At 42.5% G+C, this 14,323-nt stretch overlaps 1 protein-coding gene across 3 annotated transcripts in view; it reads right to left on the bottom strand.

Moving 5' to 3' along the window:
* PTPRG (protein tyrosine phosphatase receptor type G) overlaps positions 1-14,323 on the bottom strand; it is a 717,425-nt gene that overhangs the window by 286,472 nt on the left and 416,630 nt on the right. For all 3 annotated transcript variants that reach the window (XM_024746428.1, XM_024746430.1, XM_024746429.1), the window contains exon 4: positions 5,218-5,366. In XM_024746428.1, the coding sequence (XP_024602196.1) occupies positions 5,218-5,366 (149 nt within the window). The remainder of the gene's footprint in view (positions 1-5,217; positions 5,367-14,323) is intronic.

The raw sequence follows: 14,323 nt of genomic DNA, 5'->3' as shown, positions 1-14,323 counted from the left end.
AGGTAACATACCCACAGACGTGGATACTGAAGGCAACTGCAGTCTCAAACAGAATGTTCAATGGGAACCAATCATGGAACAAGTTCAGCCTAACACTAGCAACTTCTTGTCCCCTGGACAAACCTTAACTTTGACTAAGAATGTTGTACAATACCGGGACAGAGCAGAGAGCAGGGTGAGAGTAGTACCCAGACATATCCAGCCCAGCAGGGAGACAAATAATTCAGTGTGCTTGTGTCATGGGTGGTAATAACCTACGCTCTTTGCAACATAAACAAGCAGTGCCACACTATGGACCCAGTTTTTAAAACACAGGTCCATAAATCCTTTATCAGTGACTGTGAAATCTCAAAAGCCTCCAAGATCGAAGGTGTTCTGTTATTATTGATATTTATGGTGCAAAAACTAATTCAGTGGTAAAATCTGATGTGGAGAGATGTGAAGCTACGTTGAATATTGATATTTCCCCCTTCGTGTGAATATTCATCCACATGCTGCAGAAATATGAATGCATTCAAGGCGTATAGGCCCAGACCCCACGATGTGTCTTCTGTAAATATAAACGGCATATGTACCATCATGCCTTGCTAAAAAAGATTCCGAATTCTAAAACATCTGGCCTCAAGGGTCTCAGCTAAGGGACTGCAGCCCTGGACCATATGGTAGTGTGTGCATGGTATATATTAGGAAAAATGTATTTTCTTCTACTCACTTGCTAAGATGCTCCAAACTGAGCTGAAATGAACCAGCTGTGAGTTTCACTGGAAAGGGCACACACAATCAATTTGGATCATTTAAGCTTACTGAAGACTTCAACTCATAAAGCACCCATAAGTCTGAATCAACAACTCCTGGATCTCTTATTGTAATAAACAAGATTTTAATTACCTCAGACAACAAGCATGCAATGAACCTCTACCTTAATGGAGCTCTCAGAGGGATTTATCTGGAGGTTTCTCTATGCACTACCTCCGACTTCAGTTATCAGTGGAAATACCGCATGATTCAATTCCTGTTAGTGTTACATGAACCCTTATTTAAAACAGGGAGTAAGTGTGGGGTAGGGAGAATATTTAGGATAGGGTAGTAGCCGTCACAGATAACTGTGGTTGGACAGATAATACAAAGAGGAGTGGCCACAGAAGAACTCAAACAGGACTACTCTTTTAATCACAGGAATATTTTGAGCCCTTTGACTTTAAGGATGCTTAATCACATCTGCAAAGTCCCTTTTGCCATGTAAAGTGATAAATACGTTCACAATTTTCAGGAATTAGTGAGTGGACATTTTTTGGGGGAGGGGTATTATCCTACCTATCAAAATCCCCATTGATCTCTCTTTACTCCTTAAATGTACCAAGTATCACCTGTCTCAGGGCCTTTGCACACCCCTGTTCTATGGGCAGGCTCCAATTAATCTTTTCCCTCTTAATAAATACCTGTCTCCACCAAGGTCTTCTGTCTCATGACAAAATGTCCCTCTCCTTCAGAGACTATATCACAACTGATATTACACAGCCGTTTATGTGACTCCTTGGTCAGTTTCTGTGTCATGACTAGAGTATAAATATCTTGAGGGTGGGACTCTCTTTCCTCTTCAGCTTTGTAACCCAGCACCCACATGACAGAAGGCACTCAAGAAAAATTTGCTGCTAGACAAGAGACAAAGCTGAATACATAGGAGGTGAGTGCCTCTGAGGATCCAAAGTGGGTCTAGTCTTCTAGCCTTGTCATCTGATTCCAACTTTCTTTTCTAATTTTAACTGAGCTGTAAAGAACGCTGCTATTGAAAGACTTTTGCTTCATTTTCACAACGACATTTATTTTTCTACTAGACTGGATGTTGTTTTTTTTGTTGTTGTTGGTACGCAGGCCTCTCACTGCCGCGGCCTCCCCCGCTGCGGAGCACAGGCTCCGGATGCGCAGGCTCAGCGGCCATGACTCACGGGCCCAGCCGCTCCGCGGCATGTGGGATCTTCCCGGACCGGGGCACGAACCCGTGTCCCCGGCATCGGCAGGCGGACTCTCAACCACTGCGCCACCAGGGAAGCCCTAGACTGGACGTTTTTAAGTATAGGAACTACAAGGCTGAGTCCAGGATTTCAGCCAGGAAAGTGTGGAGAAGTTTAATTTCTCAATGTGTACAAAGTTGTTGTAGATGACCTCAAAGAATTCCTGGGAAGCAGCAAAACCTACAAAGTTGGGTTTGTTGCAATTTACCCTCAGGGAGCAGATCCAGAGTCTTGTGGGGCATATGCTTAAAATTCAACCTGCAGCACTGGAGCACCGAGGAAGCTGGTGAAATACCCAAGGTCCTGACTTTATCCCAAATGGAATCTAAAGAAACCAGGACCAGCAATGCTCTGACCCATAAAGCAAGGTACATTTCCTCTCCAAAAGCTGCAAGAGGGGGCTTCCCTGGTGGCGTAGCGGTTGAGAGTCCGCCTGCCGATGCAGGGGACAGGGGTTCGTGCCCTGGTCCGGGAGGATCCCACATGCCGCGGAGCGGCTGGGCCCGTGAGCCATGGCCACTGAGCCTGCGCGTTCGGAGCCTGTGCTCCACAACGGGAGAGGCCACAACAGCGAGAGGCCCGTGTACCGCAAAAAAAAAAAAAAAAAAGCTGCAAGAGGATGGAACAACTTTGCCCTGAGTCTTCTTTATTTAAATCTACTTCAAATGATGCCACATGAGTAAAGGAAGGCTGGATTCCACTAAACATACTGCGTTCTCTACCGTAGAGTCTCCCAATAGTGACATGTTGGCTAGATAATTCTTTGTGGTGGGGCTGTCCTATGAACTGGGATGTTGAGCAGCATCCCTGGCCTCTATCCACTAGATGCTGGTAGCATATCAATGCCCACAACAGTGACAACCAGAAACGTCCCCAGAAAACACGTAATGTCCTCTGAGGAGGAGGATACGGTCTCTAGTTGAGAACCAATGCTGTATTCTACCAATCCCATCCCAATCTTCCACAATGACTCTTCTCTGACTCTATATAAAATAAATAATGTCCCCAACGCTGATAAATTACTACATGGTACATTATAATTGTCTCACTTTCATTTTAATTTCTTGAAAAGCAGTGTAGTTATGTGGAAAGACATAAACCAAGTCTGAGATGTTCAAACAGTGTAAAAATCTCAGGGAGAGCTGGTGTTAATAAAGAACTCAAATAAAACAATTTAACATATCACAGACATGTCTTCCGCAAAAGTGAGCAACTTTTCTGTGCATATTTTAAAGTTCACTTTGCTCCCATTACCTTTAATCTCTGAAATTCAAGTTCCTCCAAATACAACCACTAAGTAATTTAACATGTTTATCACATTAGAAAAAAAAAAAACAAGCTATGAACCAGATGGGCTTCAATGAAGCACCCAATTAATATAGGCAGCCTTACCATGTGACATGACTTAGAAGAAATAAATTCGAATAGCTTGGTCAAAAATAAGTCTGGGCGTTGTAGCTCCCATTTGTAATTAGTTTCTGAATTTCATGGGCATCTTTGAGTAAAAAACAAAATGCATTTAAAGTAATAAGTTTTCAAAAGAATATGCATCTAGTCTATTCATTTTTCCAGACTCAAATAGGAGGAGACAGGCTTTAGGGACTGTGATTAGGAATGAGGCAGAAGTTCCCAGTTCCTTCCTCCAGAGTTTTTCTTTTCCAAGGCAGCTGCCAAATTAAGTTTTCAAACCTTCAAGCACAGGTCTTTTGTCCGGAACAACATTAACTAAACAAATGGCAACCCATTTCTAGGATAAAGAAGCTTTAGAGCAAAGCTAGCTAGGCACAAATTCTGCCTTCAGCGACACTGCCAATGGAACTGGCCAGCAGGAACAAAAGAGAAACCCCAAACTTAAAAAATCTGATCAACTTGGCTTCTAGGAATCAAGTTTTCCAAGTACAAATCAAGCTAAGATTTTAAAGAAATGATTCATTCAACATAAAAGGAGAAAGAGAGCCCATTAAGTAGAAACTTTAATGTGACTAGGACAGGAAGTCCCAAGGATAGAGGAATCCTAATATGGAAAGAATACTTGATACTGTGAATTTGTCAGCTCAACAAGAAAAGAAATATGCAGCACTTTCTCAGCATGGTGATCTCTGGTTTCTCAGGCAAGCATGGATAAGAAACAAATCGATATGTGAATATAAGCATCTATAAACAAAGAAATACTATTGATTTTCTCCTCTTAAAGGGATTTTTCACCTAAGGTTCAAGGTTGTCTAAAGCCCATGAACGGGCTTGAGGAGTGAGGGTGAGTGATGAAACCCTAGATTATGCACAAATCTCCATAATCTCTATGGAGGAGGATTGCAAGTATTCATCAGATGACCCAAGTAGGTCATGACTTACTAAAGTCACAGAACACTAAGAGCTGTCACTCCATGTTTGAGTACAGCCACAGGCTTGGGTACAAACCCTCTCAGTTCTTCTACAAATCTGTAAAGCTTACCACGTGGGCACCCAAACAATCAACAAATATGTCTGTCCCAAGGAAAGAATATTCACATCCTGATCCTGATTAAAGGTACAAAAATAAGGTTAGCCATGGAACAGATGTGTTGTCCCCACCAAAGATTAAAAACGGAGTTTGGAAACAAGCTCCCTCCCTCAGTCGCCAAAAAGATACACATGACCTACTGCACTACCCGTTCTTCACGGATCTTTGAGAAAACCGACTCAGAGGAGGTAAAATGTCAATCCCGCAAAGTTAACAGCGAGTCATACGACCAACGGCCACAGCCTCCTTCTCAACAGCATGGACAGCACACAAACCTTAAAGCAGCTTCCCTACTGAGAGATGGTTCTGAGTCCCCTTCACATATCAGTTACCTTTTCTGTTTTCTAAAGGGTGAAAACGAAGTGGCCAGAGTTTCGTACAGAATGTCACTTTGGAAAGCAGGGTTTCCGAAAGGACAGGGCAAAGAAGCCGCATCGAATGAAACGAAGGGTCCGAAATCATCTACCAGGGGTGAGTCTACTCAAACCATGACGTCCACAAGGTCTACATGCTTCACCAGTTAAACAAAGATGAGGAACTTGAGGATGGCTATCTAGCTGTCATGCTGTATATAAAAGATTTCCAGAGACAAAGGCAGGGACAGTACAAGTTTGATTTGCAAGACGACTGGGGGTAAAGACAAAGTATCTCTTTAATGTCAAGACCCAAAGCACAGCCGCCCCTGACATCTCAAGTTTCTCTCACCTCCACAGGGAACCGCCTGCCGTTGATGCTGTGTTCAGAGCCTGCAGAACCATTGCTGTGGCCCCAATGAAATTCCACCTTCTCAGCTTTGAATCTGCCAGGGAGGCCAGCACCGCTGACAAAATAGTCGTCTTTCAGAAGGATGGCAACTGTGTAAAGCAGAAGGGAAACGACAATGAGTTTCAAAACCACACTTGAAAGATTGCTCCCGTGCTTCAAATAAAAGTTCATGATTACATGATGGGAATTACTTCCCACATACCTGTTAGAAAGCAAGTCAAAAACATTAGTCTGAATAAATTAGCACATTCTAGCTGCTGAACGCTCTCAAGAGCCAGTTGACTCTAACTCATGAAAATTCCCAGAGAACGGTCTCAGAATTTCTTAACCATTTCACAGTTGGAAAAACAAACAAACAAAAAAACAGACAATGATAGAGTAGGTGGCTCTGAATCAGGGTCTCCTAAATCTGCTTGATGATCAAAATTATTTTTCTTTTTTAAACACTGATTCCTGGGGCTATCCCAAGATTCAAGGTCTGGAATGAGATGGGAAATATATATGTAAGTCAGGTGCAGAAGACGTTTCTTTGATCAGAAAACTTAAGCAAGGCGTCAGGAAATAAAATTTGTAGGTTCTACCAATATTAAGGAGATAACAGTGGGAAGACAGCTGGGATTGGGAAATGTCTTCATATTTGATAATGGGGTCCAGGAAAGTACAGTGAAAATTCTACTCATTAAGTCACTCAAGTAACTGCAGATAAGTAGATTTACTTTACTACGTCTTTTAAATCTAAGCATAAGAAAATTTTGCTTAGCCCATCCGGAAGAACACGTAAGAAGTCCTTAACATAGAAAACCTCAATCAATTCAAACCCTAAATTTCAAAGTCACATCTCTCTTCCTTGAAACATGGAAAAGAGAAATCAAGAACAAATAACGTGGGCTTCTACTACCAGAAAAATTATTTTTTCAAAAGGAATGTAATATCCAAGTGGATGAAAAAGAGATTTTATTTTATAAGTCATACATTCCCCCGCCCCCCACATTTTTGTTGTTGTCTAAAGTGAATTCATTCATTCATTTAACAAACACTTATTGGCTGGTGAATACGTATAATGTGCCAACCAACATACTCAATGGCCTGTGATTGGAAGCTAAGCTCATTTAAGGCAGGGAAAAGCTTTCATATCCTCATTGTCTCCTCTTCCTAAAGAGATGCCAGTTCAAGCCTTAGAGAGAAATCCTGCATGAAAATTAGGTCTCAATAAAAGATAGGGACTAGACTAATGACCCATTTCTAAAACAAGTGCAATTAGTTCAGCACTTCTCTGTAAAAAGGGAAGCATAGCTAGTGGGAAGCAGCCGCACGGCACAGGGAGATCAGCTCGGTGCTTTGTGACCACCTAGAGGGGTGGGATAGGGAGGGTGGGAGGGAGACACAAGAGGGAGGAGATATGAGGATATATGTTTATGTACAGCTGATTCACTTTGTTATAAAGCAGAAACTAACACACCATTGTAAAGCAATTATACTCCAATAAGGACGTTTAAAAAAAAAAAAAAGAGCAAGTGACGGAACCCTGCTTGTAATAATCCCTTTTTACTGCTTTCAAAGGCAGTTTTCTCTCAACTTTTGAAAAATATACAGTGAACATTCAATTAGTGGGACAGAGAATTAAAGGATAAAATGAAATAAAAGCAAGTGTTTCTTATGCTGATTGAACATGCTATGGCATGTTCCTTTACTGTGTGTGCTAGGCATGGTTTAGAAGAAGGCTTGGCAAAATTTTTCTGTAAAAGGTGAGACAGTAAATATTTAAGGCTTTGTGGGTCCTATGGCCCTTGCTGTAACCACTTAACTTAGTCCTAGTAGCCCAGAAGCAGCCAAACACAATATGTAAATGAATGGGTGAGGCTATATTCCGATAAAACTTTAGTTATCCACACTAAAATTCGCATATAACTTTCACACGTCATGGAATATTCTCCTTTTGATTTTTTCCCAACCATTAAAAAACTTAAGAACTAGCAGGAGGGGTTGTCATTTGGTGATCCCTAGAACACAATATATTTTAGAAGACAAACTATTGTGTTAAACCAATATTCGAAAGCCCAAATACCTATGAATTAGCTCAGTATTGTCTTTAACACTGTTGATTACTCTCAGCTGGTTACAGATTCTATCCATAACATTTTGCATCCAAAAGATGAAGACAAAGAATTTTGAGCGCATCTGTTACAATCATCCAGGGACTCCGCAGCATCTTATAAATATTTGATTTTACCTAAATCATTTATGCCTCTGCCAGGGGTCATTTTACTTCTTTTTCATGAATAATTAAAAGCATAATTAGGGAACTGTACAACCTGAAACACTCATCTCATTTTTCATTTTACAGTATTTCTCACTAGGACACACAGCACACTACATGCACGTACTGCCCCCACCTTCCGAAAGCGGCTAAATTTTTGTTTACATATAACGCTGGAAAGAGAGAACTTGCCCAGCCACCATGCAACAATTTTCTGATGATCACTGATAACACTGCTCTGTTTCACAACAAAATGTACCAAAGGTAGCCGCTGCGGAGCACAGAATGTAGGAAGGGCCATGAGCTCACGGGATGGACGGACCTGGGTTAGAATCTCATTCTGCCACTTAACAGCGGGGTGACCTTGGGCAAGTTACCTGACTTCTCTGTGTCTTGGTTTCCATCATTATTCAAATGGCAATAACAGTGCCTACCTGGTGAGACTGTTTTGACGCCTGAAAGAAATCGCACGCAGAAAGCACTTAACCCAGTGCCAGAAATTCAGCAAGCACACAGTCAATGCGGGTTTTTGTCCACCTACCAATAATTTCTAAAGACGTGGTCGGAGTTCATGCAGCAGCACAGAAGGGCAACCACACAGGTGCAACTCTCCGTTTTCAGGCAGGGCTCCATTTCATTTACTTATTAAAAAAAAATTTGTTTTTAAATTTACTTATTTATTTATTTATATGTGGCCGCATTGGGTCTTTGTTGCTGTGCGCAGGCTTTCTCTAGTTGTGGTGAGCAGGGGCTACTCATTGCAGTGCGCGGGCTTCTCATTGCAGTGGCTTCTCTTGCTGTGGAGCATGGGCTCTAGGCTCGCGGGCTCAGTAGTTGTGACTTGCAGGCTCTAGAACACAGGCTCAGTAGTTGTGGTGCACGGGCTTAGTTGCTCCGAGGCATGTGGGATCTTCCCCGACCAGGGCTCGAACCTGTGTTCCCTGCATTGGCAGGCAGATTCTTAACCACTGCGCCACCAGGGAAGTCCCCAGAGTTCCATTTTAAAGCAATATTGTCTTTCCCACAAAACAAAACGTGTCCTTGAGCAGGGACAATAAACAGCAAAGGTAGGTGTGACCCAAATACTTGAGATGTTAAGTGTTGAGTGGCTGCTCTGAATTTACTAAAACACTGAGTAAAAAACAGATTTCCATGATTTCTATTCTTTCAGTCACATCAGTGAAAAGAAAATCCCAGTTTGATGCTAATATGCCCTCCACCTTTCAATGATACTCATTCATTTCCCCCTTTACCGAAAAGTAAATACGTAAGCTAGAACTTAATAACATTGGTACCTTTGATTTATTTTCACAGATTACAGACGTAATTTTTTACATAAGTCTATCCTTGTCAAATGCACAGCGTTTTGCATTAAGGTGTTGATAAAATGTTTTGCTTTAAAATCAATTCATTTAATTAAAATCAAGTGCATCAACTGAAAAACAATAAGTAAACGATACTACGATAATAATGAATAAATACATTTTAATTTAAATTTTAAAACAGTAGCACCAAGAGTGAATCTGGATAAGGTGACATTTAGGAAGGTAGCAAGCAACAGCTAAAGACAGGAGAAAGATGGGCCAGGAGGAGAAGGCAGGGAAGGTACCTAGGAGTGCACTGTCTAGAATGAGGCCCTTCTGGTTGTTCAACTGCTAATATGGATTGTGATGAAATTAAAGCAGAATGATGGAGGATGTGGAAGAAACTGGGAGCTTCAAATTCAGGGTTTTTAACCTGGAGTCCAAAGTCCAAAGCAGTAGCCACCCACAGACTTCGCGGTCTACATCCTCCTGATACAGGAAGTAAAATTCTGAACATGGGTGCATAAACGAAGCCAGACTCTGGAGCCAGTTGGGTCTGAATTTGAGCCCTAGATCTGCCACTATCAGTTGTGAGAAAGTTACTGCATTTCTGGGTGCTTCAGTTCCTATTCTGTGAAACTGGAATAATACAACAGCAACTTCACAAGTTTGTTATGAGATCACAAAGGTTGACACATGAAGAATGCCCACAACAGTAACTCATTCACCACATTATAGCAGGAAGATGGCACTGTAAAAGCCCAGAAATAAACCCACACATATATGGACAGTTAATTCACAACAAAGGAGCAAAGAACGTACCATGGAATGAGGACAATCTTTTCAATAAATAGTGTTGGGAAAACTGGACAGTCACATGCAAAAGAAAGAAACTAGACTACTATCTTATATTATACACAAGAATTAACTCAAAATGAATTAAAGACTTGAATGTAAGACGTGAAACCATAAAATTCCTAGAAGAAAACATAGGCAGTCAGCTCTCTGACATGGGTCTTATTGATGCTTTTGTGGAATGACTCCAAAAGCAAGAAAAACAAAAGCAAAAATAAACAAATGGGACTACATCAAACTAAAAAGCTTCTGCACAGTAAAGGAAACCATTATCAAAACAAAAAGGCAACCTACTGAATGGGAAAAGATATTTGCAATTCATATATCCAGTAAGTGGTTAATGTCCAAAATACAAAAGAATTCATACAACTCAACAACAACAAAAACCCAAAAATTCCCATTGAAAATTGGGCAGACGATCTAAATAGACATTTTTCCAAAGAAGACATACAGATGGCCAACAGGCACATGAAAAGATGTTCAACATCACTAATTAATAGGAAAATGCAAATCAAAACCACAATGAGCTATCACCTCACACCCGTCAGAATGGCTATAAGCATTGGCAAGGGTGTGGAAAAAAGGGAACCCTTGTACACTGTGGGTGGGAATTTTTCCACTACGGAAAACAGTTAAGAATAAATAAAACTAGAACTACCATATCACCCAGCTATTCCACTTGGGTATTTATCCAAAGCACATGAAAACTAATTTGAAAAGATATATGCATCCCTATGTTTACTGCAGCATTATTAAAATAGACAAGATATGGAAACCACATAAGTGTCTATAGATAGGTGAATGGATGAAGAAGACGTGGTATATGTATATACCACAGTATACTACTCAGCCACAAACAGAAAGAAATCCTGCTATCTACAACAACATGAATGGGCCTTTGAAGGCATTAGGCTAAGTGAAATGAGCCAGAAGAAGAAAGACAAATAAGTATGATTTCACTTGTATGTGGAGTCTAAAAAAACAGAACAAATGAACAAAATAAAACAAAAACAAACTCACAGATACAGAGATCAGATGCGTGGTTACCAGAGGGCAAGGGGTTGGAGGGGTGGGTAAAATGGGTGGAAGGGATCAACTGTGCAGTGGCTGACAGTAAACAGTCTTGCGGTGCTGATAGCTCTGTGGTGTATACAGATGTCAAATTATAATGCCGTATACCTGAAACTTAGAGTTAAAAACTAGATGGCATTATGTAAGTGCTGTTTATAAAAGTTATCCTAGGGAGAGGATCCACGGCTTTCACAGATTCCCCCTGTGTCCAGGGTCCCCCATAATGAAAACACGCTCTACACAGGGGCAGGGGGCAGGTAGGAGTCACACCATGGATAAGGAGTTACTTTCCTCCTGAGCTTGACGGGATGACTGAGTATCAGGCACTCACTGCATTCTTCACAGGACATCCACAAACTGTTTATAAATTAAGCTCAGTGTGTCTAAATAATGCTGGCCTAAAGCAAATGTTCACACTACAATCTGAGTAAACAGCAGCAGATGCCAAAAGTTAAACAAAAAAATGGATGAGAAGGAAAATAAGCCGTTACTGTCTTACCTCCACCACTTCCCAACCGATTTTTAACACTACAAGAGGGGAAAAGACTCCCATTATTGGATCGTAATGCTGAGACCTCCAGACCACCCACCATTCCAGTGTCCATCAGGTAATGCTTTCAGGCTCCTGAAATGAAAGGGAAATGCTCTGGTCTGGAAGTCAAGACACACAGGCTCTAGTTCTAGGCTTCTACTAACGTCCCTGTAGGCACTACCGTTTATTTTTTCAAATAATTTACCAAGTAACTACTGGGGAAGAAAAGGTAAGTAAATGAGACATTAGTTCCTGCCTTCACGGAGTATACAGTTGGTGGGAAAGACAGGCCCCAGCAACTGAAGAGATGACAGAAGCAACCCTGCAAGTGTGACAGGTGGTAAGAGGTGAGCATCCAACCCCAGACTGGAGAAGGGGAGGAGGTTTCAAAACAAGGACTGATGAGGTGAGACGTGAGCTATGTTGTAAAAGTGCCGAAGAGAGGGGAGCACGGCAGGCGGTATAGCTCATGCAAAGGCCCTGTGTGGAGGAAGCCAGGGTGACTGGTGCCCAGAGAGCAGGGTGTGGCATAGAGGCCAGACAGCAAAGCAGGGACAGCAAGGAGTCTGTCTGAGTTCTGCAGAGAAGTGAGAGGTCCTCAATATGGTTGAGAGAGAACAAGAAAGAAAGAGGGGGAGACGCACAGACATGATCAGATTAGGGAAATAAGAAGATCATTGTGGCTACTAAATGGAAAAGGCCTGGAAGGAAAGCAACACTGGTTGGTAGAAACGAAGTCAGGGGCTTCCCTGGTGGTGCAGTGGTTAAGAATCCACATGCCAATGCAGGGGACACGGGTTCGAGCCCTGGTCCGGGAAGATCCCACATGCCGCGGAGCAACTAAGCCCGTGGCCACAACTACTGAGCCTGTGCTCTAGAGCCCGTGAGCCACAACTAATGAGCCTGTGCTCTAGAGCCCATGAGCCACAACTACTGAGCCCGCGCGCCTAGAGCCCGTGCTCCACAACAAGAGAAGCCACCGCAATGAGAAGCCTGTGCACCGCAACGAAGAGCAGCCCCAGCTCGCCACAACTAGAGAAAGCCCGCGCACAACAACGAAGACACAACGTAGCCCAAAATAAATGAATTAATTTAAAAAAAAAAGAAAGAAACAAAGTCAGGAGGTGACTGCATTCATCTAGTAAAGAGACAGTGGACAGACCAGGTGAGTCGGAGCAGCCTCAGAGAACCAAGAGACTCCAAGTCACGGGATTATCGTGGGTCTCGGTTAACTCACTGCTAAACTGAGCAAGTTGACCCTTTAATCATATAAGATACGACAGATGACAACCTAGCAGAAGGTTCTGTGCCCTAAAAAAGAAAGGAACGCTTCAAAAATTACCCTCAAAATTCAAAATTGTGAATTCAGTTTTGAGTCTAGTTATGTAACATAACGCTGGTTTGCCCATTCTGTAATTGGTAAATTAGGCTTCGGTCTACGCAGAAAATAGCTGCTACCACCCGAGCGCAGGGACTGGGGCTCTGGGGACAAGAGAAAGGAAGTGGAGCTTAGCAGACGGGAAACAGAGCTTGCAGTGCGTCTTGCCAAAGAGAGACCCAGGGAAAGAGCTCCGACTTGAATTCCAGGGTTCAGGCAAGACTGAATGGTAACAGGCTGAAAAGAACCCAAGAACCTGGATATCTGAAATAGGAGAAATTTAAGAAGAGCCAGAGCACATTTAGCATCCCCCCCAAAGAAGAACAGATCTTTTTAAAATTACACTTAAATTTTCTTTTTTGGGCAACCTTGAACTAACTAGAGGGCTGTGGGGTATTATGAAGTCAGGGTTGGGCATGTCCAGTGTCAATGGTGCTGAACACCCAGATGTTTCCAAACATCTGTCTACTTGGCTGATGTTATGCTTTTAATCAGAAACCTTGGCAGCCTCTTTGCGAGCAAAATGACCAATTCGTTAGTGGCATAAACAAAACTCAGAGCTTAATGAAAAAAAATGTGATCCAGGAAAAAGGACCCCATGCTGGTCCATCTTCAGTGCCCACATTTACACCTATCAAGGATCATTAAGATCACTCCAAGGTGGTGGGAGGGTAATGGAATACAAATAATTGAATGGTTTGGTATCAAGCAAAATTGGAAACCCCAAGAACATATATTTGCGGTATCATTGTGTACTTCACTTGTCCAAAAGCCCTTCCCATCACTATATCAGGAATATAGGTTTTATTGAAATGAGGACATACTCAGGTTTTCACCATCAACACCGGGCTCTCTACTCCATAAACAGAGCAAGAAGAAACACTTTCAAACTCTGGTTCTCATCTGCGGCCAGCTCTAAGGAAGACAGGAAGAAGGGAGAGAAGGGGGCCAAAACTAGGAGCTGGGAGTGATAACAGACCAACAGGCAAGAGGCAGAGCCTTGTTTACAGGGGTGGGGAAATTCACGGAGATGTGAAAGGAAAGGTGGGAGGGAAGCAAACTGCAAAAAAGTGAAAGCTCATGGAGAGATAGATACTCATCAACAGAACAGAAAGAATAGAAGCAGAATAGAAATTGAAAGAAGAGAAAGCCCAAACAATCAGGGATGAGAAGACAAGCACACACACAGAATTCCTAGAAACTTCCTTCCCAATCTCAGGATTGCTAAAGGCTTTTTTCATGCATGTGACACTTGGACAATCATGCTGGCACTGTGGAATGCCCTCCTGAGCGGGGGCTAAGCGTGCAAGTCCATGAATTTGGGAAGAAATCAAGCATCATGAAAATCACCACTGGAAACTCTGTAAGGAGCCCATAACGGCAGCCTGGTACTGACTCTCAGTAAGGCTCGCATCAGTTTCTCCACCAACCTTAGACCAGAACACTGCTTCTGCAGGGCAGCAGGGGGGCAGCCGTTAGTTTGAGTTGTAACTGCAGTGACCCACAGAACGCAGAGTGCCTTTCATGGTCAGACACTTGCTTGGCCCAGGGGAGCCTTGCCCTGTGGGCGAGCAGAGCAGCAGGGCCAAATGCTCCTCTTGTACTGAGCTGGGGTCACGTGCTCAGTTAGGGAAGTAGCGCGTGGAAAT

Source organism: Neophocaena asiaeorientalis, unplaced genomic scaffold (genome assembly GCF_003031525.2).
Source record: "Neophocaena asiaeorientalis asiaeorientalis breed wild unplaced genomic scaffold, Neophocaena_asiaeorientalis_V1.1 scaffold251, whole genome shotgun sequence".
In the NCBI taxonomy this organism is placed as follows: Eukaryota; Metazoa; Chordata; class Mammalia; order Artiodactyla; family Phocoenidae; genus Neophocaena; species Neophocaena asiaeorientalis.
The sequence above is the reverse complement of the archived record's forward strand: the minus strand, read 5'-3'. Positions and strand labels throughout refer to the sequence as shown.